Source organism: Gadus morhua, chromosome 1, assembly GCF_902167405.1.
Source record: "Gadus morhua chromosome 1, gadMor3.0, whole genome shotgun sequence".
Classification (NCBI taxonomy): domain Eukaryota; kingdom Metazoa; phylum Chordata; class Actinopteri; order Gadiformes; family Gadidae; genus Gadus; species Gadus morhua.
In genome coordinates this window covers 29,572,303-29,596,932 of record NC_044048.1, presented here as the reverse complement: position 1 = coordinate 29,596,932, position 24,630 = coordinate 29,572,303, and the positions used below count along the sequence as shown (strand labels likewise).

At 48.2% G+C, this 24,630-nt stretch overlaps 1 protein-coding gene across 6 annotated transcripts in view; it reads left to right on the top strand.

The window, feature by feature from the left end:
* The window catches only part of sycp2 (synaptonemal complex protein 2), a 29,842-nt gene that overhangs the window by 513 nt on the left and 4,699 nt on the right, over nucleotides 1-24,630 (top strand). For 2 of the 6 annotated variants that reach the window (XM_030364899.1, XM_030364906.1), the window contains exons 3-43: nucleotides 78-218; nucleotides 542-670; nucleotides 756-860; nucleotides 1,101-1,125; nucleotides 1,601-1,686; nucleotides 1,860-1,951; nucleotides 2,895-2,929; nucleotides 3,014-3,156; nucleotides 3,278-3,330; nucleotides 3,519-3,564; nucleotides 3,721-3,825; nucleotides 3,997-4,057; nucleotides 4,222-4,370; nucleotides 4,715-4,783; nucleotides 5,093-5,179; nucleotides 5,348-5,456; nucleotides 5,871-6,043; nucleotides 6,281-6,347; nucleotides 6,483-6,534; nucleotides 6,635-6,714; nucleotides 9,260-9,717; nucleotides 9,900-10,051; nucleotides 12,004-12,040; nucleotides 12,130-12,200; nucleotides 12,715-12,760; nucleotides 12,843-12,874; nucleotides 12,982-13,039; nucleotides 13,367-13,538; nucleotides 13,901-13,959; nucleotides 14,074-14,253; nucleotides 14,679-14,825; nucleotides 15,288-15,419; nucleotides 16,479-16,635; nucleotides 17,162-17,457; nucleotides 19,348-19,659; nucleotides 19,952-20,009; nucleotides 20,310-20,438; nucleotides 20,520-20,681; nucleotides 22,197-22,447; nucleotides 23,354-23,448; nucleotides 24,158-24,257. In XM_030364899.1, coding sequence (XP_030220759.1) covers nucleotides 78-218; nucleotides 542-670; nucleotides 756-860; nucleotides 1,101-1,125; nucleotides 1,601-1,686; nucleotides 1,860-1,951; nucleotides 2,895-2,929; nucleotides 3,014-3,156; nucleotides 3,278-3,330; nucleotides 3,519-3,564; nucleotides 3,721-3,825; nucleotides 3,997-4,057; nucleotides 4,222-4,370; nucleotides 4,715-4,783; nucleotides 5,093-5,179; nucleotides 5,348-5,456; nucleotides 5,871-6,043; nucleotides 6,281-6,347; nucleotides 6,483-6,534; nucleotides 6,635-6,714; nucleotides 9,260-9,717; nucleotides 9,900-10,051; nucleotides 12,004-12,040; nucleotides 12,130-12,200; nucleotides 12,715-12,760; nucleotides 12,843-12,874; nucleotides 12,982-13,039; nucleotides 13,367-13,538; nucleotides 13,901-13,959; nucleotides 14,074-14,253; nucleotides 14,679-14,825; nucleotides 15,288-15,419; nucleotides 16,479-16,635; nucleotides 17,162-17,457; nucleotides 19,348-19,659; nucleotides 19,952-20,009; nucleotides 20,310-20,438; nucleotides 20,520-20,681; nucleotides 22,197-22,447; nucleotides 23,354-23,448; nucleotides 24,158-24,257 — 4,911 coding nt within the window. The remainder of the gene's footprint in view (nucleotides 1-77; nucleotides 219-541; nucleotides 671-755; nucleotides 861-1,100; nucleotides 1,126-1,600; nucleotides 1,687-1,859; nucleotides 1,952-2,894; nucleotides 2,930-3,013; nucleotides 3,157-3,277; nucleotides 3,331-3,518; nucleotides 3,565-3,720; nucleotides 3,826-3,996; nucleotides 4,058-4,221; nucleotides 4,371-4,714; nucleotides 4,784-5,092; nucleotides 5,180-5,347; nucleotides 5,457-5,870; nucleotides 6,044-6,280; nucleotides 6,348-6,482; nucleotides 6,535-6,634; nucleotides 6,715-9,259; nucleotides 9,718-9,899; nucleotides 10,052-12,003; nucleotides 12,041-12,129; nucleotides 12,201-12,714; nucleotides 12,761-12,842; nucleotides 12,875-12,981; nucleotides 13,040-13,366; nucleotides 13,539-13,900; nucleotides 13,960-14,073; nucleotides 14,254-14,678; nucleotides 14,826-15,287; nucleotides 15,420-16,478; nucleotides 16,636-17,161; nucleotides 17,458-19,347; nucleotides 19,660-19,951; nucleotides 20,010-20,309; nucleotides 20,439-20,519; nucleotides 20,682-22,196; nucleotides 22,448-23,353; nucleotides 23,449-24,157; nucleotides 24,258-24,630) is intronic. The other 4 variants (XM_030364919.1, XM_030364928.1, XM_030364910.1 and 1 more) reach the window with 4 other exon arrangements.

Below are 24,630 nucleotides of genomic sequence, written 5' to 3'. Positions count from 1 at the left end.
CAATAATGGATCGATCCTATCAGATAAAATGTGTGTTGAGGGTCAGTGTGGGAATTGAACCCGAGCCCTGTTCGTAGTTGGAGAAGCTGGTGGATGAGGCGCTGAGGAGCAGCCGTTTTCAGCGACTGGATCTGTTTCTGGAGGAGGATTCATCCCAATGCACTACTATAAAATGTTCCAAACAGTTCCTCGTCAAAGTGGACAAACTTGTAAACAGGGTAGGAAAAACAACTATTTCAAACCACTTCCCTGTTATGTTTTTTTCTTTTATCAAACCTTTATTTAACCATGTAAAAGGCTCATTGAGATTTACAATCTGGCCAGGAGGGCATCATAAAACATACAAATAGATAAAGGTTTCGTACAAACAATTTTCACACAATAAAAAACTGCCACATTCAAGATCCTTTCGTTATGAGCCAAAGGCATCAATTGAAATAAATTCTGGTAATTTCATGTCTTCCTGGAGGGTGTTCCTATTCGAATGCGATATTAACATGCTGCTTGGGAGTACATTGAAAGGTGTGTGTCTTGCCTGCAGTGTTTGGATCAGAAGGCCACCAAACATGCAAGTCTGTGTCTCAGCATCCTCTACAAGTGTTGCAAGAAATTATCCTTTCCTGGGGACCTTGGACCATCTGAGATCATCGCTCAAGGCTTTGTCAAGAAGATAAGGATTTTAAAATGAAAAGCATAATTGTTATATTAAATAAGTACGTACATTAACATGTTTCATGTATTTTTTTTGTATGTACATGGTGGATTGGTTTGAGAAATGCAGGCAACTATGGATCAAGAGAGGCCCAAAGAGAGATGAGGACCTGCTAACCCTGGCTGAAGACTTCTTTGATTCATTGATGGTCAGCTTGTACCACACAGTTACTATTCTAAAGGGTTAAGGTTTACAAATAGTAATAGTAGAAGCCATCGAAATGGAAAAAAACATTGGCATATTGCCATTGTTAGAGGGAAATGATTATATATTTAATTGGTGTAAACACAATCATCTTTTTTAAAATATAAATTTAGCTTCATCACCAAATGCAAAAGGTTGGACATTTAATATTTCTCTCTTTTTCTCACTCTTCTTTCCCTGATAGGCTGTCCATGAAATTAGCAAAGAGGGTACGTTTTCACCCTTGACAAGTTGACACTTTGATTTATGTTTGTCACCTATTATACAATGCCTGTGTTTTTCTTTATGAGACCTATAGGAATCGCAGAACAATCATTCAAACATCTCCTTTCCAACACCAACAAATAGACCTTCCTTTCAACACAGTTAATATTAGTAGCAAAGATGGAGGGGTATATTTCTCATTTGCATAATTAATAAGTCACACCAGTCATTTTGATACCAAAATGTTTGATTGCTCGTTCTTACAGCCGCTAAATAGCATGTTCCCCTTCACAGCTTTTGTATTATTTAGTTGCATGAATGTTTTGGAGCTCTGCTTGACAGTTTTTTTTCAGTGAGTTATGAGGACCTTCCGCTCTCTCAATATCAGATCTTTTTATATTTTAGGACAGATTTAATGATCTTATTGTTAATGGGGATAATTGTGTTATTTACAGTATGATATGTTAATATGATTCACAGCAACATATCAAGTCACAGATATCTTCCTGCATCCAATTGGCCAGTTGGCCACAAACCCGACAATCTATATACTGATAAAAAAAGAGGTATGACACAAATGTATATTATATAAGATTGTTTTTATAAATATCTCTATATATTTTTGGCAATAAGCCTAGAGGGGTCCTGGGTATTTTAGTAGGTATGATCCCCTTAACAATGATAATATTATGTGATAATATGAATAACAATATCATCATTAATAATAATGTCTCCACAGGCTATCAGAAAATTCAACATGGTCCTGGATAAAATGCCAGAGGAACTGAAAAAGGAGAAGAACTTTTCCTCAGAGGAAGCTTCAGATGTGATGTAGGTTCTGTGAACTCCATCCCACTTATGCCGCTTTTCCGCTGCACATGTAGCTCGACTCGACTCGACTCGACTCGACACGACTCGACACGGTAGCAGCACGGGTCCTTTTCCACCGCAAATAGTCCCTCCTGGACGTGGGCGGGGTCGGCTCCGCGAAAGGGCCGTGACGTATTTTTGTACGCGACGCAAACAACACCTACGCAACCCACACATGGACAGAACCCACATAACAACAATGGAGGACATCGATGCGATGGTATTCGTGTTCGTATTATTAGCTGGCATGTTGAAGAAGTTGAAGAAGTGGAATATGTTGGCTGCGGCGCTGCTATGGCTTTTACAAGCATGGTTGCCATGTCGCTCTCGTGACTTCGTCACACTCTCTGGCCAATCAGTGGCCGGCCGTCTGCCGAAGTCACCTTTTAGCATCGGCTCAGCTCGCTTTGAACCTAGAGCGAGGCGGTACTAAAAAAAGAAGCCATTTCAGGTACCAGATACCATGTTTTCGCAGTGGAAACGCCAAAAATGCGAGCTGAGTCGAGTCGAGCTGGTACCATGCAGTGGAAAAGCGGCATTACATATACACCGTTCTCTATCACACACCACAATTAACATAGCGGGTTGACTTGTTACCGTAAGGCTGCTAGTTCCATCCCTGGCGATGTGTCCCCGAACGAGACACCTCAACGTAAAGGCTCCCGACGAGCTGGCTGTCGCCTTGCATGGTGACATCGCCGTCGGTGTGCGAGTCCGTGAATGAACCTTCACAAATCACGTTTGGATTAAAGCATCTGCCCTAAATGTAAACGTTATCTTGCTCGATGATGCCTATCGATTCGATCGCCATTGGGGATCGAACCCAAAACCTGACGGCTGGACGTGGAACATAAACCAGCTAATTAGTATTTCCTTTTGCTTTTCCCTCTTGTTTCTTACCCAGGACCAAGCTGGCCGGACAGATATTGGAGGGTGGTGGTAAGTGTTGCCCTGTGTGGCCCAGATATCAGACCTTACCTTGACCCCCCTTACGGGCCGACATGACCTGTGGGCGTGTGTCAGATTATGACTTCCAGACGGCCCTGATGGAGGCGCTGTGCCGAATGGCCACTCCAGGCCAGCGGAGGGCGATGGTTCACCGCTGGTTCAGCATGGACTACGTGGCCAAGGCTTTCATCGCCATAAGAGACTCTGAGTTTGAAACGGTACAAATCAATGCGGCTACTGTATGGAACCGCATAACCCCTCTTGAATGCTTCCAAATGATGGAAATACTTTGAAACATTTTGTTCGTATTTTTTTCATCATGCAATTGTTTGATTTTAGGACTGTCGCACATTTCTGAATCTGGTGAATGGAATGCAGGGAGACAATAGAAGGTAAGCATAAAGGTTTTATTCGAACACACTTCTTAACCGAATACGTTTTCAAGTCACTCGAATATTGTGCAAGAGGAGTGACAGATGTTTTTCAATTTTCTGAAACACTGAATCGGCAGTGCTTGTCAGCAGTAGAAATGATAAATTGTTCAGCTGTCTGTCAGAGTTGTTGTTGCCTCTATCCGCAGAGTGTTCTCCTACCCATGTTTAGAGGCTTTCCTGGATAAACATGAGGTTAGTGTCGATGAATCCCTTGTGAATCTCAGCTAAATGTATTCATGTGTTTCAATGTATTCATCAATGTTTCATGGGCCAGACGTGTCCCAGATCCTTCTGGTTGGTTCACTTCGACGTTAGTCAGTGTTTCTCTAACGAGTGGACATGTTGTAGCTGCTGATGCCCTCTGATGAGAAACTGGAGGAGTTCTGGATCGACTTCAACCTGGGAAGCCAGAGTATCTCCTTCTACTTTGCCGTGGCCGACGAGGAGACTAAGGTAGCTCAAGAGGTCCATCCAGGAGACCACAGGGCTGATGGAACTGAACATCTTCATTCATGGCCCCACCTGTTATGGACACTTCGAAATGAGCCTTGGTCCTGTCTGGTTTGGATAAAGACATTTGTGATATGTTCGTCAGGTTACACGTTGGTTTTCCTTCTTATGTAGGAAGGCCAGTGGGATACGATCTGCATCACTGAGAACGAAGTCCACAGCTACACCATCAAAGGTAACGCACTAATCACCGCGTCTTTAATGAGATGAAAAACAAAGTCATAAACATTCCCGCCTTCTCCTCCACGCCTCTCTGACGCGTGGAGGCTGTTCGTTCTCACGCCACGCGCCACAGGCACGTGCACATGTCTGATCCGGCCCGCTGGTGTGTTTCCCCAGAGGACGCCTCGTGCCACGTGCTGAGGCTGAAGCTGTGCGAGGTGTTGTGTGTGGGCAACGTGGAGGGCAACTGTCTCACCGTCCGCTTCAGCCCCGCCCTGGCCGTCATGCACGCCGTCCGCGCCGTCTACGGCGACAGCAAGAACAGAGTAGCCGCCTCCTTCAGTCACGACACCCGAGCGTCAGCTCAACATCAGCGCATTCCATCGCCGTGTATCGATATTCATCTCTAATGCTATGTGTTCATCTGATGAGCTTAAGGGGATTGGTCTCACCTAGGCACAGCCTGTGTCGACTCGCTATCGATCCCCTTGTAACACCCAAAAAACAACCTAGAAAACGATCGACAGCATTCCTGCTGCCGTGTTGCCCGGGGTTCTAGAGAGAGTGTGCGTTTGCCGCCGACAGCAGAGAACAAGTCCTGTGGTTCCAATGTTGATCCTCACTCATTAACATCCCTCTGCCCCCCCCCCCCGTTCCTCTTGTCGGTCAGCGCTTCGTTGGCAAGAGCAGCACCGTGAAGACAACCGTTAAGATCCTCATGGATGATAGCTGCTCCCAGGTAAACAGCCGCCAGTCTGCCCCCACGGCAGACGTCGGGCTGAGATAGCATCTGATGAGTCAAGCCCCGCTCTGCAACAGGGGCACAATCCCACCACATTTAAGTGTGTGGAGTTCAGTTATGTTTACTCGTACAAGAACAGGCGTCTGTCACAGAGTGACGTGAATCGGAGCCTGCCGGCGATGACGCACATCGTTCTAATGTGTTATTAATATTGTTAAGGACGCTCTCCAGTTCTGACACCCAAGCCGCGTTTATCTTTTAAGTGGTGTCAATCAGGCGTGTGTATGTTGGCTGGAACTCTTGCAGCCCGCGGTTCCGGAGAGCCAGGTGTCTCTGACAACAGACAGAAACGTTGAACCCAGCTGGGCGGCTCCCCCTGCTGGCCCTGTACAGGTGAGCAGGTGGAACCGATGTATATATTCTGTACGGAGAACAGCCATCCTCACACTGTTATAAGTCTGGAGATAGTTATTTCCCCTTCTCAATTCATTAATAATGTGACTGTGTAGACTTACGGTGAGATAGGACACTCACAGCCAGGCATTGTTTCGGTGCATCTAGCTGATAACTCCAGCCAGGAGGAGGGTCTCTGAGTCCTACACCTTCATCAGCGGGAGTGCAGGGGGGAGTGTCCGCGATTCCAGCCCCTACTCTGTGGTCCTACCTGCGAGTAAGTGCCACTGAACTCAGTCACGACGAATCGTGCACCTTCCAAACAGTTTTTATTTAACTAACTCATTGAACCTTTTCAGGCTGCACAGAATGTTCCTGACGATTTTCTTCCACGGTTATTACCCACTTGACTCTGTGACAGGGGACTAAACTGAAGTTTTGAGAATGTGAGCAACAAGCTGCAAGAGAGGGAGAGACAGTGTGTGTCTGTTTGTGTGTGTGTGTCTGTGTGTGTATGGTGGTGTTTGTGTAAGAACTGTTCATTTTCCCTCTAATAAAACCCTTTACGTAGCTCAATTTTCCATAATCGTCCGCTGCATTGTAAAACAAACACTAAAAACAGTCAATGTGTTCCCTTTTCCCCCCATACATCCAAACGTCTCGTGTGTCTGTGACCCATTCTCTCCGCCAGACACACCAAGCAGCTGGAGAGAGAACCCTGCCCTTCAGAATGTGCGGGGCGCTGAGAGGCCTGGACCCTACCACCCCGGGGAGCCCAACGCCGCCGCCAGAACGCCATCCAGCCACCGCACCACCCCCAGCAGCGCCAGGGCGGAGCACCTGAGAAACCAGACGGGCCGCTCGGTACACCTCTGATACTTTAGTCTGCGCATGAGGAGAACCAATGAAGTCCGCTGAAGGCAGCGTTTTGGTTCAGCCCTGGCACCATCTCAGTCTCTTGTTTCCTACCGTATTTCCCCTGCCCCAGAGAGACTCTGGCCCTCTCTCTGTTGGTATTTGGCCTATACCACTGCTGGCAGTTCAGACTGTCCTCCTGTCCACTCAGCTCAGTGTGTGTTGTGTTTGTCTGCTGCCCTGCAGGTCATCCCATCAGAGAGATCAAGGCAGAAGGTGAAGGGTGCGCAGGAGGATGACCTAGAGCTTCTGGGTACCGACTCCCTTTTGGTTCATCCACTCAGGGCTCTGTGTCCTTGGTCCTCTTTCATTGTTTTACCCCCTCTGACCAAACAAATGACAGCTATAGCCGTCACCTGTGTGCTCATCTTTCCTTCTGTGTTTACAGAGAACAGCTTTGTCCCTGACTCCCAGCCTGTCACCAAGTCAAGGGGAAGCACGTAAGCACTGGCCAGGAACCGTTCCATTAGCTTCAGTCTCCCCTGCAACACTGTCGACTTGTTTGTCTCAAACTGTGTGTGTGTGTGTGTGTGTTTATAGAATCTCCAACTGGCATAAGCAATCTATGACTGACATGCTAATGATGCCCATCCAGAGGAACAGACGTCTTTCAAGACCAGGTGAGTAAAAGCCAAACATACATCACTGTCTAAGAAAAGAACAGAAAAGAACAGTCTAGTCGTTTAGCCGACGGGCGTTCCTCAGGACAATCATAACACAAACCAAAAGTCTGACAGCGGCTTCAAAGGTCAAACCAAGTCCTCTTTGACATTTATAATTTATATTTCTCTTTGACACCACTTTGACGTTTAGTTCCCTCTTCTGCATCTCTCTCACTCTGTGGTAGGGATGCTTGATTATGGAAAACATAACATAATCACGATTATTTTGGTCAGTAATGAAATCACGATTATCCAATGATGTATTTATTCAGCATGCCTCCCAAAAACCCTTTTTTTTCTTAGAACTTTGAACCTTCCCCTTAAAAACATACACAAAATGGTCAAAAAAAATGTTGAAATCTAAAATAATGTACAGATATCATATGTATCCAGCTGTTCTTTCCATAAAAGATAAAATAAATCGATTATATTAGTTTTGTGATCGAAATCAAAATCGAGATCGAAATCCGATTACCGTAATTTTCGGAATATAAGCCGCGCCTTTTTCCCCATTTTTCGAGTCTGCGGCTTATATAACGGTGCGGCTAATCTATGGATTTTACAGGTTACAGACGAGTCCACCGACTTTAACTCTATCGGTGCGGCCACACCAAACGCGTTACTCGCGTTGGATAACGCGAGTACACGCCTAACCTGACGCTTGATAATTGTGTGGTGGTTCAACGCTTCCAATGCGTCAATGCGCCAACGCAGCTAGATGAGTCCATGTCCATGCAAGTGAACGGAGCGTTCCCTCTTCGTCATAACTATCAAACCAAACATCCTTCACATTCACCGAGCGAACATTATGAAAGTAAAATGCACATTTCTCGCTAAAAATGTTTCCATAAACGCATTTAATGGCGTAACTATGTTACTATTTCCACCCAGAATAAAGATAGTTGTCGGCCGTGGCTGCGCTGGAGTCCGAGGTAGGAAACCCAAACGCCGCCGCGTTTGGGTGAAGAGTTTAGAATAGAATAGAATAGAATAGACTTTATTTGTCATTGTGCATTGGATACACAACGAAATTTGTTTGTGCAACCACTAACAAAAGTGCAGTTGTGCTGGGTGGAGGGTAGGAGTGAGTGTAGTGTGATTATTAAGTTCTGTGATGGCCCTGGGGATGAAACTGTTCTGCAGTCTGGAGGTGCGGGCTGTAGTGGCCCGGTAGCGCCTGCCAGAGGGTAGTAGGGTGAAGATCGGGTTAGATTAAATAATCTCTGATATAAATAACAATAATCGGGTTAAATAACTTCACATGGTGTGTCTGGTGTGTTTCCAGCATTCGTAGTGTTGATCAGCAGAGAAATAGTCCGCCAAGACATTGAGGTTGCTTAGCAACCAGAGACTCTGTCCATGCAAGTGAACGGAGCGTACCGTCTTCGTCATAACTATCAAACCAAACATCCTTCACATTCACCGAGCGAACATTATGAAAGTAAAATGCACATTTCTCGCTAAAAATGTTTCCATAAACGCATTTAATGGCGTAACTATGTTACTATTTCCACCCAGAATAAAGAAAGATGACGCGACGCTTCAACGCATGTAACGCGTCTACGCGCCTATACCAATGGTTCCCTATGCAAAAATGCCGAGTTTGGACGCCCCTAACGCGAGTAACGCGGTTGGTGTGGCCGTACCGTATGGGCTCTATGACCGGTCCCCGCCCCGCCCGGAGGAGTGCAGAGGTAGTGGGGACAGAAAATGCAGCTGCAATAGTTTGCTGACCTGCAATAGGTTTCATCTTTTTCTTTGGTGGCATTTTTGCGTTCTCTCTTCTCTGCCTGTTTCTCGAGAAAAACGGGATCTCGTTGGAAGCGCGATGTATGCGCAGGCGCCGTTTGGGCATAACAATATGGCGGCTGCCGTTCAATGTAGTTTTCATCACCACCACTGGATTATGTTTCATATATTTCATTACAGCACGTCCCCTAAAACGTTACAACATAATCGACGCGAATGAGCACAGCATCGAGCAGTGGAAACGTGGGTTTATTTACTATGAAGTTCGTATTTTTAATTGTTGAAATGAAATCAGCGGTGACGAGCTAGTTGTTTTGGTAGCGGCTAAATTAGCATGTCGCGATACTTTGTACAGGGGATCACGTCTGTGCCGAGTAGATGCGCAGAGGGTTGAAACAGCGCTTGTCCGGTCTGCTCACAAGAAGGTTTATTTGGCCAGTTACTGTGATTAAACACGAGTTGTTTAATGTTCACTATGTATCGTTTTTCATGGGGAAAATGAGATGCGTCCCCGGGATGCATGGATAGTGAGTTTAGTGCGTCCTTTCAGATTTTAATGCGTCAGGGACGCAGGACGCGTACCTAGCAACATCACTGCACCCGCGGCTTATAGTCCAGTGCGGCTTATCTATGTACACATCATTCAATTTAGCTGCTGCGGCTTATACTCAGGTGCGCCTTATAGTGCGGAAAATACGGTAGTGTCCCAGCCCTGGTCTCTGGGTATTCCAAACGTCGTTTCCCTCTTCTGCAGAATCGGAGGGCAGCCTGGGGAGGCAACTGGAGCCCCCGCCCTCCGTGGACAGGGCCCAGGGCTCGGGCTCGGAGCTCTACAGCCACAAGAGGCTGCACCTGGAGCTCAGCCAGCGCCTGCAGGAGGTCATCAACCAGATCAGCCTGGACTCAGAGGGCGAGGAGCCGGCCGGCCCCCGAGGCAAGGGACCGCCCGCCGACAGGGGCGGTCCTCAGAAGGGGAGAGAGCCGGCGGTACGATGCCCCCCCTCCCTCAGGGCTACCGCAGTGGCTCCGCCCCCGCCAAAGGCAGGCGTGCCGGGGTTGACCAGTAGGAAGCGGCGAGGCCAGAGTGCTCCGGAACCGGGGGTTGCTAAGGAGACCAGCGCGACACGCAAGGCCGCCCCGGCTAAAGTCCTGCAGGACAGAACCCTCAACCCCAAGGTTAAGCCTGCTGGAACGGCCTCTGCCAAAGAGAAGGTACAGCTGCAGCTTACTGCCTTACCCTACGAGGGTCAGGGCTCTGTCTTTACAACCTCACGTGTACATACCTTCACGGTTGATGTGTGTGTGTGTCTGTGTGTGTGTGTGTGTTTTGGTGTGTGTGTGTGTGTACGTGTGTTTCTGTGTGTGTGTACGTGTGTTTGCGTGCGTGTATCCAGAAGGATTCAGAGCTGGCGGACAGCATGGTGAAGCTCATCTCCAGCCGGTACAACAGCACCCCGGCCGGCATCTCCAAGCTCCCCTCCGCAGAGCGCTCCGTGGTCACCTCGGACAGACCCCCCCTGAGCTGGGTGCCTCAGTCGTTCAACAAGTAAGGCACTTTAGTTCTGCTGCTTTCATTTTTCAGCAGCAAAATGGTAAAAACAAGATAAGTAAGCAAGACAGAGTGGCTGGGTCACTGGCTCTATCCATTGTTAATAAGTAAATGAATCATAAAGAACCTTTTGGTTTGACAGGTAAACAATGATAATAAAGAAACAGTGCAGTGTGAAAAAGTATTGAACAACAATTAGGTCATTCAAAACAATACAGTCCTCGGCAACTGGGGAGGGTGGGGGTTGAATGATGCTCCAGCTCTGGGGAAGAAGCTGTTCTGCAGCCTATTGCTTCTGACTTTGATGACTATATCTCTTTCCTGATGGCATGGGGACAAACAGACTGTGACCTGGGTGGGTTTGATCCTTCCTGGTGTTGCTGGCATTCTTGTAGATGGCTACCAAACACAGTGTGTCCAAGTTTGGGAGCACAGTTCCCTCAAACCTCTGTGGCTTAACCTCCTTTGGTTATCGGCAGTGCAGCTTGACCCAGTGGCAGAGGATACTCTTCACGGTGCTTCTGTAAAAGTTACAGAGAGGAGAGTTTGGCCAGTTTAAGTTCCTGCACTCCATTATGCTTTTAATGCCTTTCCAAATGCTACAGGGGTCGTTCTCAAAGTGCCCCACAATGCACGGCTTGTTTCTGCCCTGGGCTCCTCTCCTTCTTCATTTTTCCAGACAGTCTGACGTCTGTCCTGAAGGTAGACACTTGTACCCTGAGCAGAGAGTGGACAGTTTGGTGGTCATTACTTTCTCGGTATAGAAGACTATTCAGGCCAAGACAGATGAGGTGTTTTCATCTGAATCTAAATTCTTGTGCAAACCCTTCGCAGTCTGTGTCTTCAAAACAGTCCTGCAGCAGTGAGTTGTCTTCCGTTCTCCGGACTAGGACAGTTTTAACAGCTGGACTTGTTCTAAAGATGAGGGGTTGCACTTCCAGTGAGATTTGGTCTGATAAACCAAGTTGATGGCTTTGTCTTCGCCAAGGAGGTTTTGTAAACTTGGGAAATAAACATTTTTGTGGAGTTGGGCCGGTTAGACTTCAGTTCTGTGGTTAAAGAATCCTGCAACAGCCACAGTTCCCTCTGGGTGTACATTCAGCTCTTTATTTACGGCACAATGCATTTCCTTGGCGTTTTCATGTGGTGATATGTAAACAGCTTATGTAAACATGTCAATATCAACTCTCTTGCCATAATGAACGGTCTGCTTAAAAGAGCCAAGCACTCTTTCTAAGGGGAGCAAGATGTAGCTGTAAGCCAGTCGTTATTAACATTTATGCACACTCTTCCACCTTAACTCTCACCAGAGGCTGCGATCCTGTCCTCTCACTGAACAGAGTTGTATGAAGTACAACGTGGTGGATGGAATGTATCATTCCATCCACCACGTTGACGACTGAGTCGGTGAGAAAGTGACTCGTCAGGGCTGTTTGGTGTGGGTTAGCCTGCAGCCTTCCTCATAGGCCGGCTCTCTCGCCCTGCCTTTGCTTTGTCTTGGCCTCCGTCACCACTCATGAGGATTCTGCTGGGCTCAACAGGCTGCAGGATCTCAAGGGGAACAGAGTTCAGGCCTCCAATATTTAGGAGATTGGCTCGTTCGGAGTGCAAACGGGGCTGGAGTGCTTGAACTCGAGAACTTGACACGCACACACACTATAACTGAAACACTGCATTTCAACTGGGAGCACCAAGCAGCAAATCATGTCCCCAAGAATCTAAATCAAATCGAACGGTGAGAAACCGAATGATTTACACCCCTAACACGCACCCACACGCTCGCAAACACCCACACACACACATTGTGAGAAAAACCGCCATGCAACATATTCAGTCAATAACCTGTCAATCTCAGGTTTGAGGGAGAAAATAACCCAGATTTCTCACTAAATCATCAACCTCCTCAGCTTCTGCCACCACAGCAAAGGGATCTTGCTTCTGTTTTTCAGGTCGAACTTGGAGAGGAGCTGGTTGCCCTCCGGTCAGGTAAGTGCTGTCATGTGCGGTGAAGACGGCATTAACCTGGGTTGATTAGTGTTGTAGGACTGTACTAAGGTTATTGTGTTCTGCTGCAGAAAGGCACAGGGAAAGCTGCAGACTTCAACAAGTCCCACTGCAACCCCATGAAGCTTTCTACAGGGAGCAGGTAAGGCGGTGAATAGGAGTTTTTAGACGTCTAAGGCGCAAGGTGCAAAGCCTAAGTCATCCTCTGGATCTATTCCTCCGGTCAGACGTTTCTGTTTTGGCTGTTCACATTATGTTTTAAATGTGGCCAATGTCAGATTCCAGTGTGAACTATTCCCTCTCCAAACTGACCCGCATGCACAAAAGAACAATAAGTCACAGAGTGATCCTTGCCATCGAAGAATTGTGACAAATGTCGGTCTAGACTAGAGCCACGTAAATGTTGAATGAATTCTAATATGATGCAGAAAAATCGGACCTATGTCTGATTTAGGTCCACATTTAAAGGTGGCTCAGATTAAATGGGATACAAAGTGCTGTTCACACTGTTCTGATAAATCGGATCTGAGCCACATCTAGGCAAAACATTTTGCAAGCCCTTTTGCTTGCAGTTTGAATGAGGCCTTAATGTCTTAACAATCATAACAATGTTTTTAAATGCATTCCGGCTAATCTCATGTTGTCTTCTTGAACAGAGGCGACATTTTTTCATTCAGGGACGATGGATCAACACATATTGGGGTGAATAGCTCTTAAACTTTCCAAACTATGTTGGTAAAAATAAAAACTCCCTCAATGGTCTAATGGTTGTTTGTTTAAATAGGGCAAACCGGGCGAACCTGCATTGGAGAGCAGGTGAGAGCTAGCCAAACAAGGAATCAGTGATAATCAATACAAAATAATCAGTCAATAATCTGTAACCACACAATTGTATCTCTCCAACGCCGCCCTTTTGTTTTCAGCAGTAGCATGCTTTCCTCTCGCTCCCTCTCCAGTAAGAAAGCACCGCCAGAACCTAAGGTAAACCATGAGTTAACTTAACATTACCTGCTAATCCACTACTAACCTTCTTACAGGATTACCATGTCCGTCATGTCTCTCAGAGCTATCAGAAGGACTGTATTTTTTCTTAAATATATATTTACCGAATATCTATTACATTCTTGTTAAAAACACAATTTTATATTTTCTATTATATATATTTTCTATTTCAAAATGTAGTTTTGATTTTTGAATTGGCCAGCGGACACATTGGGGAAGCTTTGGTTTAGTCTGTTCCTGGTGAAGGACCCATCTTCCTGCGTCCTCTTCCACGAGCCTCCCCCCCCTGTCCCCTGTACTCTGCAGGGGAAGCGCCACGTCACGAAGCACCTGTTCAGCGACACGGACACCGACCGCACCAGGACCGGTACCGACGTCAGCTGGCTGAGGGAGTCCAGCCGCAAGCCCAAGCCCAAAGTCACCGACTACACCCGGAAGGCCCCGGCCAAGACCGTCGTTCAGGCCCCCGACACCACCTGTAGGCAGTCCCCTGAATGCACCGTGTCTCTATAGGCACATTATATACATGCAGATGTTCATGTTTATATGTATATGTTTATGTGATTAACCTTTATTTAGACACAGCTAAATCGAGTCCCCTAGCTCTTTTATGTACAAAACATTGCACACTCGCTCCACTGAACATACAGTGTCTACACAGTGATATAGTGATACATTATATATATATTATATGTGGAACTCTATACATAGACTCTTACAATGTGGCCCTGTTTAAAAAAAAATACAAATATATGAAAATGATATTATGATATCTTACTCCGTTAAAGAGTTGGAGTGCCTTGAGTGTACACTGAATCAAATCTGATGCTTTATTTACAGATGAATCCCCAGATTTACCCCTTCCATCGGCCCAAAAGGACACCGTCAGACCACTTCAGGTAAGTCGGTTATTATTGTACTTTTTCTAACGATTACTTTCAATCGTTTATTGTGCTGGCAGTCTCAGCTGCACTGCCCCAGTCGGCCACACGGTGTCACTGTTGTTTCATTAGAAGAGGCCTCTGGTGAAGGCGGCAGGGGAGCGGCCAGAGAGGCAGGCCGCTGTCCCAAGCAGAGCGGCCCCGGCAGCAGGCAGGAGGCCCCAGAGAGCCGCGGCCACTCAGGCCAAGAGCTACAGGGACCCAGACAGCGATGACAGCCATTCTGGGGTGGACCAGCCTCCCGCTGCCAAGGCAAGGCGTCTACAGCCACCCCGTTATACACTTGCAAGGATCAATCGCATTGACACTGAAGTTTTCACATTTAGCTTCATCCAGGGCCTTACAGGGGAAGCTGTGATCAATCAAAGCATGCAATTAACATTAGATTTGCTGCAAAAAACTACTGGACAACCATTTCCCCCCCCCCGCCCCCACACACTCTTATTAAAAATGAATATTCATACATGAATGAAGACCTCAGAACGAATCTGTCCAGTACACAAGATCATCTTGCCAGGCTTTCTATTCATATCCCCTTCTGAAAGGAGAAGCTGGGCCTGAGATGAATAACGTCGCATCCGTTTATTATCCAGATAACTCTGTGAGATGCTGCGTCGTGTTCCATGTCCTATCTCATGTTTCCTCTATCCCCCCGCTCCCCACCCACCACACGGCAGAAGCACCCATCTGTTGAGCAGCAGGCAAAGAGAGAGCGGGCGACTGAGAAAACGAGAACAAGCCTACCTTACAAACGGACTAATCAGAAGATAGAGCGCAATGGTCGTGACAGCCTCACAGACAAAGAGCTGCCTGCACCCTCCAAGGTAAAAGCCCCCCTCTCTCCCTTAGAACACTCCCTATTGGACATGTAGTCTGAGTGTGTTTAGCGGTGAAATGAAACAATACAGCAGCTGAACACCAGCACGTTACAGGCCCAAAGGATACAGCACAAATACAATTATCTAATACCAAAAAAAGGATTTTACATGCAACTATATAACTGTCTTTAGTCCTTTGCTGTTGTATACGGATAATGGTTGAGAGCTGTCTAAAATGTAGCACTTGAAACACTTGAATTAATTAATTGAATCAATGGGTTAATTGATTTTATGTACGGTACTCAATTGATTCTTGCACTTTTTGGGTTGTATCTGCATGATTGAATGCACTTATTGTCAGTTGCTTTTGACAAAAGCCTCAGTTAAATAAATGTAAGTTATGTACAAAAGTGAAAATGTGGCAAAAGTATTTATTTCATTTTAACTTCTCATTCATTTTTGTGGCAGAAATGCACCACAGGCAGGCGAGTCAAGAATGAGGAGACCTGCCCCATCAAACCTCCTGAAGCCACGCGGCCCTCCAAGACCAACCAGGGGCCCCACGTCCAGTCGGAGGCGGACCAGTCCCCCGGTCCCCAGGTGGGGGCCCCAGCCTTCACCTTACACATGAACCACTGCTCTGTGGGGGTTGATTCACGAGCCCTCATCTACTGTTCACTATCTAGTCATCCGGCAGAGGCTTTGATCCCAAGGGCCTTAAAGGTTGTATCAGCGATCCCAGGCCGAAACATGAATGATAACATTCATCTAATCTTTCATCACGATCCGCTAGATCTAGCCTATGCTCCAAGATCGTACACAGAATCAAATGGTACTAGCAACCACTCGAAACCAAAATAAATAGTATTCCAACCAATCACCGACAGGGGGTGGGTGTTGTGGGGTTTTGCGCTGCGTTCACGATCGTTTTTACTGGATGCACGAAACACGGAAGGGAGGAGCGAGCTGGCTCAGTCTGCTTGGGATCTCTCCTCAAACACCAACAGAAGTGACGTCACCCAGCGTCGCCAATACATCATTTAAGTGTCTACACTTTAGAAACCCTTGACTAAGTAGCAGGTTGAATGCATCCTTCAAACATCGGGATACGAACCCAGAGCTCTTTGTCTCGGGAGTCTAAAGGTGCGTTCACACGTAACGCGAAGGGGCGACAAGATCCGATGCAAAGTGAACTTAGAGACAGGAATCTGGCAAATTATTTGCTAGAGAATAAATGTCGCGCCACACTTTCGCCCTGCACAGGCGAGCGCGTTCACGATGATTTGTAGTTTGACAAATTCGCTCGAGTTGAAATATTTCAACTTTGCCGCAACATCCGCGCGATGACAGCCAATCTGCGTTCAGCAGCGTGGCCACTGAGTGACATGTGTAATGTTACAGCCAATCAACGTTCAACCGGCCAACGTTCCCTGCAGTGTAGTCCGAACCGTAGGGTGAACCGCAGCAAAACTTGCACGGCGACAGTTTATGATTTGTCGCGAGACAAAACTTGGGCGACGACGCAAACGGGCCTTACCACCCAAATTGACCCCTCCGGATTTTTCTATGCAAACCTAAATAATCTAGAGGGTTGGCTGTTGACTGTTGAGCTGATGTTCAGTATCTTCAATTAAAATCCAACACTCTGCCTGTGTCCAGAAACAGGCGGGGAAGAGAGCCTTCCAGGGAGCGGGGGAGACGAAGAGAGGAGGACCAGGGCTGCGTCCCAACGAGCAGATTAGTGTCCAGAAGGCCTCGTGGACCACCCGCCTGGCCTCCCGCTCGCCCTGCCTTCCTCCCGTGGAGAAGATGAGATGTAAGAGTCCCGGGGACACGCTGCGTGTGTCCTGACGTCGGTGGCCGTCACTTGATCTGATTGATATCCGCCGCCGTCCAACCATCTGTCGGAGCGGCTCTTCTGGCGGTTTGGCCGGTGTCACGCGGTCTGCGGAGATCACACGGACCCCCTTCATGCCAACAGTTCAGAGATGATCGTCACAGTCCGCTTACGTGTGCCACATGCCATAATGACACCGTTTTTTAAATATATATTATAGATGTGAAGTGCTTTTTAAAAGACGGGGATGACTGCTGCATCAGCAGCCAGACTGACCTCCTTTCTGCCCTATGAGGCCACATGCTGACACTGTTTTTAAGCTGCTTCATGTGCCACAATAACCCGGTTTTGGTATAACATAAAGTAAACGCTGTTGCATGGACTGACCTTGGACCGCTCGGGCAACACCCTCTGGGGGGGGGGGGCCGAGCCCTCGATGTAGGCTCGCCGCTGGAGCCCAGCTGTCTCAACATCTGTCTGCTTGTTCTGTCCATCCCCCTCCCAGCTGCAACGACCATGACCCCAGCCCCGGCCATCTCCCCCCTCAGCCCCTTGGGGTCCCCGCGCCCCGCCTTCCCCGACGGCCTGCACCCCCGCGGCCGGGGGACCCCCAAACCGCCACGCCCCGTCGCCCCCGGCAACGGCGTCAGCAAGGGGGCCGCCCCCCCCCCCGGCGGGCCGAGGAAGAAGGGCTCGGCCCCGGCTCTTCCTCTGCGCTTCCTGCCGCCGCACCCCCCCGTTGAGACCCCCGTAGGTCGCCCGGCCGCACAGCGGGCCCCCAGGAGAGGCGGTGTGAGCGAGGTAGGAACCCGCTGGTCTGGGGGGGGTCTCTCCCCCGGCCCCTCGGCTGGGGGCCGTTCGTTGTGAGTCTGGAGGTTATATAAGAATTTACAATTACCATTCGTAGTGTCAGCAGGGAAATCAGCAGAGAAATAGACCCTGAAGACGTTGACGTTGCTTAGCAACCTGATACGCTGTGGTTGATAAGTTACCGGACTACTTGCGGAGTGATACGAAAGACGTGAATCAGAGGCAAAAGTCAACTTTCCTTGTGGAAAGTTGACTCCAGCGGTCATTATATGCTTAGCAACGGTCAGTTATCAAAAAAAAGTATTTACCTCCGGAAGTCCAGAAGGCCCATGCAAGTGAACAGAACATTCCAGAGCATTGAGAAGAGCTGTGTACTAATATAGTATAATATATATATACACGACACATTAACGGGTTGTAGAACGTTAAGTCCCGTGTAATTACTGTAATGAGTTGTGGTCAATGTCGGTTACTTGACCATTACTTACTTCTGACTCATTGCGCAGTAATGCAGTGAGCGAGCAGGAGACTTCAGGATTGAAAGAAGGGAATAACAGGCTGTGGAACTGTGTGAGGCGAGCTGACTGACTCAGTGGAGCCCTGCTGTGGGGGCGTGAGTGCAAACCTGGGAGTGGCAGTAGTAAGATGAGACATGCATAAACAAACAGAGCGCTACGGGCTGGCCAGACTTTTTATTTGTAGAATATATCAGTTATAGGACATGGCTTTATTGATGACATTATTGAAATGAACACCTCTGACTTTTACTGGGTTCTTCCAGACAAGGACGCAGGCTGGTGGTGTTCTAAGCCCGTTAGCAGACAATGATACATGAGGGCAGTGCACCATGTTCCCATGCACCACAGCTCTCCTAAGCTTTGTTCGAAATCGTTCCCTATCACGGCTATAGTGCACTATATAGGGTGCTCCCCATTTTGTAGTGGTGTTCGAATTCTCAGTGGTTAATTTCATGCACTATACAGTGGACTTAAAATACCCAAAATTTGAGTGTACAGACGATGTTCCCTACATGTTACTCCCGTATACCACAATGCAATGCGGTCGTGTTCAACGGTCGTGTTAACATTCAACATCAATACAACCTCCAGCTTTCCTCGTGAGTGAGTTTTTGGAGTCAAAAAAAAAAAAAAAATTTTTATTAAAATCTCCCCCCAAAAATGGAATCACATTCCCAGCGCCCCCCTAGGTTGTGCGAACGCCCCCCAGGGGGCGGTTGAGAAACCATGCTTGTAGGGAATAGTGAGTGAGTGAATAGGGAACGATCTCGTACACAGCTCTAGTGTGTGGTTTAACTGATGCACATTGATTACTCAATGTGCATCGGGTGTGCAGCCTCTCCGGCCCCGGAGTCCAATCAGTCTGACTCGGCCTAGGTGAGGCTGCTTGTACCAGCCTTCGTCCAACCACACTCCACAGCTACATATTGCAACTAAAGAGGGATGTTAAAACACAAAAGTTGTTTGATTGACGCGTGACCCATTTGGAAATAGCAGACCTGATTCAGCTCCTCTCTGTCATTTTGACTCACTGTGTAAAATCGTCATGAATTAACCATCGGCAAGAGATGACGACCATGATGATTAGATCATGGCTGGCCAATTTCCCTCGGTCTTTATACGCTAATCACTCTCTTTTGTACCCTCTCTCTCTCTCTGTCTGTCTGTCTGTCTCTCTGTCTGTCTGTGTCTCTCTTCCTCTCTCACAATCTCTCCCTCACAATCTCTCCCTCTCTCTCTCTCTCTCTCTCTCTCTCTCTCTCTCTCTCTCTCTCTCTCTCTCTCTCTCTCTCTCTCTCTCTCTCTCTCTCTCTCTCTCTCTCTCTCTCTCTCTCTCTCTCTCTCTCTCGTCCTCTCTCTACAGCTGAGTCCCATCAGTCGCCCGCTGCTCTCCGCCCCTCGCTCCCCCCTGTCTCTCTGCTCCCAGGCCTCCCAGCCCATGCTCACCTCCACGGCGCTGGACGCAGACAAGTCCCCGGCTCCTTACCCTGCTTGCGTGCAGCTCTCCCCTGCTTGCGAGGAGCCCTCCCCTGCTACCGGGGACGACCCACACGACCACGCCTTCCATTACGGATCCAGCAAGGTGTCGCCGGTGTCCTGTCTGACGCAGTCCTCCTCCATGAGGTCATCCATAGGTGTCTTTAAGGTGGAGGTCAACACCAGGACAGTGCTGGAGGTAGGGGCGATTTGGGTTGCATGTTGAACACTGATCAAACTTTTTACACTCAATCCATGAACCCAAGCCGTTGTGGCTTTCCTCATTCCATTGATGCAACAAACTAGAAGAAGAGGGGCAAGGCAGAGCACGGTCTCTGAAACAAGGAATTGCATTTGTATAAAGTGATGGCCACTTACCACGCATAGCATTGTCATTTCAACAACCCAGAGTTTTCACGAGAGTTAGGTCTTAGTCTTTGAGACAATCGTTTAGTCAACATCTAGGTGACATCATTTGTTCCTTCTCACAGAAAACACCAACTTCAACCAGGAAGCAAAAGCCTATCCCACGACATCATCACGTCTCAGGTAACAGATATTCTCCCTTCGAATTGTCCTTCCTTCCTACCTCTCTCTAACCCCTCTGTGTTCTGTTCGTAGCGTGTGGTCCTTCTCACTTCTGTTTTACGTTTTCACAGAGATTCCCATAGAGCCCATCAGTCTGCCTATGAAATGTCTAACAAGGCATTATAGAAAGACAAGAAAGAGCGACAGAGTGGTTGGTGTATGGATTGAGCTGCCATGTTAACACTGATGAATAAAGGTAGACAGAGTGCTCTCTGGAGGCAGGAGAGCGGTCTGTTGATGCTGTGATCTGGGCTCCTGTAGGGCCGACCCTCAGAAACGCAGAAACTTCATCCAGCGGTGAAGACGAAGAGGAGCAGATGTTGAAGAAGAAGGGCAAGAGGACGAGGCAACGCTCACCCAAGATGAAGCCCAGAAAACTCTTCAAGTCCTGTGAGATATTCAGCAGAGCAGGAGCACATTAGCCTCGTCATCCTTCTCTTCCTTGTCTCTTAATGCTCTCATCTCGTCCAGCCACCAAGGTGCAGGTCGACAGCCAGATAAGTGAGATCCAGCTCAGCTCAGAGGAGGAGGAGGAGGAGGAGGAGGAAAAGAGCCCGGGGTTCAAATCTGGTCCGAAAGACTACCAGGCGGACATCAAGAGTAAGAGCTGCAGCAGGACCACTCACAACACAGGTACCCACCTACCCCCACTCAGCCATCCACTCCTCCCTCTGCCCCCTCTCCAGGTCAGCATGGAGCCTCATGGGTTCACCTTTCATGGCTTCAGGTCCAATGGCCTTAGAAGCTTGACATACTCATCCATCTGTAGCCAGAACCCCTTTGACCTGCTGGCTCAACATGTAAAAACTCTTTCTAACAATAATTTCGAAAACTTTTAACCTTAAATTAATTTAAAGGAGACATATTATGGTGCTTTCCCAACAATTAAACATAGTATTTGAGTTCCAGAAAACATGTTTTTGAAGCCGTTTGCTGGAAATAGCTTTTAGGAAGAAAAAAATCGTCGCTATTCCCCTCTGTTTCACTCCCTTCAGAATGCGCTGTTTCTGGTGTCTGTAGCATTGATGCAAATGAGCTGCTGCCCATTGACCAATGAGCTGTCAGACTGAACCATAGCATGGCAGAAGGGATTTTTGCCGTTTTCTGACTCCTGGAGCTCTATATCTATATAATATAATATAGCATAATAATAATATTATATACGGGTATTAATATAATACATCTAATATCACGGCCAAAAGCCATGTGTGCCTCGGATGATATTATGAATAATAAAGACTGTGTCTGACGTCTCTGGTACTTCCACAAGTAAAGGCTCGTATTGGGGGATATCTCGGCCATGGTTGAGAAGAATTGGGGGAAAGGAACCTTGGCTTTGACTCTCTGAAGTCCATGAACCGCGACATGGAGGAGAAAGGGATTGTACTCCGGGAGCTGAGCTGCCGGACTGCCTCCGAGCTCCCTACCGTCGAAGCCGTCCGGCCGCAGTCCGGCAGCTCCGGCGGTGTACTCCGGGAGCTGAACACTGCCAAAGCTAGGCGGCAGCTCCAGCGGACGAGCAGCTCCGGCTGGGGTTGCTCGGCGGCAGTCCGGCAGCTCAGCTCCGGGAGTACAATCCCTTTCTACTCCATGTCTCCTCCTCCCGACTTCCGCCGAAGCTTAGGCGGCAGCTCCGGCGGGGGGAGCTCGGCTTAGCTGCAGGGCTAGCGCCGAGTTCCCCCCGCCGGAGCTGCTTGTCCGCTGGTCCACAAAGTCGTAGCTATGCTCTGATTGGAGGGGAGTGGGGAAGTGGGAGGTAATATTCAAACGTGCCCCCTTCCTACGTAGGAGGGGGCGCCAAAACTGACTCGCTCGTTTGGTAGCTGGAGGCGGGCTGCTTCCAGAAATGCGTATCTCACTCAAAAAGTCTTGTACAGACTTTTTTCAAAGTTTGCATGCGTGTGGGAGCACCATCTACCCACAACAACACCCCAAACCCTAGGAAAAGGGCTGGTTTCATAATATGTCCCCTTTAAGAATAAAACTTTGGGTTACTAAGCAACCTTTTTCTACACGTTTTCCACCCAATACATTCACCCAAATATATCTAAAGGAAACACAGGGGGTATGGCACACAGGGGGTATGGCTCACGCTAAAATGATCCAATTACACCCGAGACCTCCCTTCTGTCCCCGCCCAACGCCCAGCGCTGAAGGTGCCTCCCCAGGACGGGGCGGGCCGCGTGGCGTCCTCCACCCACACCCGGATCACCAGGGAGTGGGCGGCCGAGCTGGACGACGAGGACAAAGAGAACGAGGACCCTGGCGATGAGGAGGACGAAGATCAGGAGGACGAAGATCAGGAGGACCAGGAGCTGGCCGACGACGAGGCCAACGACCCTGGACACGTGGGAAACGTGTGCCAGCAGTTCAGCTCCAAGCTCCAAAAGAAGTTACAGGTGGGACCCCAGTAGAGCTGAGTGATCTGAATGTGTGGCCTCGAGGGTAGACCAGGATGTATGTATCACGCTGTGGTGTGTCATGACCGGATGGCCGCTGCCGTTTGGCTCAGCGGTCAGAGTTTGGGTGCCTCATACCCTGGGGGTTTGTGGTGGCTACTCCGCGCAGCGCAACGACGTGATGCTGGAGAAGCAGCACATATTCACCTGAGTCACAAAACCCACAGGGAGCGCTATTCCAATGCGATTCGACATATGATGACGTTCAGTCAATACTTACGCATGCTGACGCAGACTCAGTCATCGCTGTCTCAGGGTGGCTGGTCCCCGGCCTCACCTGCTTGTCCTCATTAGAATTATCTAGGTCAAGCTGTAGAAATGCTCTGAATCACACATACGATGCCAGATACAAAAAATTTTGCTCAAGTGGCCTTTAAATGACCCATAAAAACGGTTTAACCTTTTGTATTTATAGCTTTGTCTGAACAAACTGTTTGTTGGAGGTTGTGATGGTTTTTTCTGCCTCCCCAACTGAACTCAGCTGTTCAGCGTTGTCAGTGACCATTTGATGACACTTGGCACGAACCAATCGCGATCATTTTTGATGTGTCTGCCAAAATAAAATTATCATGACACTTTTATTGATATATAATAATAGTAGGCGGCTTGACTGCCAGACATGAAAAGCAAGAGATAAAAATAAATACTTTCAGAAAAGAAAAGAAATAACGGAAATAATTAATTTCAGATTGCGACTCGTTTGCTCAACCTGGCGATCAGCTGCCGCCAGCTAAGGTTCTCCACAACAACAACTCCTGAGTCTCTCTGTCCTCCGTTGCGCCCCTGGAGGCACCACTCCGTGTTCTGCCGAGCGTCACTCTGGGGTTCTGTGTGTCTCCCACTCAGGGTCGCTCCAGGAGGATGGAGCGGTATGGACGGCAGTCGGCGCAGACCGCACTGCGCCACGTCACCCACTTCGGCGCTCAAGTCAACAAATACAGGTTATGAAAGGACGAGACTGGTCTGGGGGTCGAACCCTCGTCACCGCCTTTCCCCCGGCTTCCCTGGACTGTCCTCTGAGTGTCCGTGTGCTGCAAGCCCAGCAGAATGTTGACCTCCCCCCCAGCCCTGCTGAGTCCTCAGTTTAGCTGTATCACCTCTGTGTCTGCCGCTGGAGTCATCGTAATGTAATCTAGGAGGGAATATTAGGTGACATCATCGGGATGACCCAAATAGTCGACCGAAGAGCCTCTGCAGTGAATAGGAGGCCTTTCTAGTTCCTCCTTTTCAAAGGATACATGGCAGCGTCATGGCATAATTGCCTTAGTCATATTTTTGCTTTGTGATAAAATTGTGATGTCTTACCCGACTATACTCTGCTACCGCTGCTGATTCACTGTGCCTCATTGGCTTTATCCTCAGCCAATCAGAGTGCTTTTTTACGTTCCATAATCACTGCCTGAGTCATCTCTTTGACTAAGGCATTTTTGAAGCTAAATACAAGATGAACCTTAAAATATGACTTATATATGACGATATGAATAAAACGTCAGATTTGACGGATCTGCTGATGCTTAAAATTCTATAACAGTTGTGGGCTGTACATTTCCCTCCCAGTATCTTTGAGACTTTTCTCTTGTGTTGTTACCATTGTGCGTTCGTCTGTTGTCGTCTTCGTCTGCTGATGGGGTCTCTCTACCTGCCCCCCAGAACCCAGCACCTAGAGCAGGTCCGCCTGGTCCTCCATGAGGAGATCACACAGCTGGAGCAGGGGGAGTCCACACTGAAGCACATGGAGAAGGAGCTGAATGTGAGGGGCACGCACGCACGCACGCACGCACGCACGCACGCTTGCACGCACGCACGCACGCACGCACGCACGCACGCACACACACACACACACACACACAAGCATACATACACAAATACACATACACAAATACACACACAAATACACATGCACACACACAAGCATACATACACACACACAAGCATACATACACACATACAAATACACACACACACACACACACACACACACACACACACAAGCATACATACACAAGCATACATAAACAAATACACACACAGACACACACACACACACACACATACAACCATACACTCACATACACATACACATATACACTCACATACACATATACACATACACACATATAAAC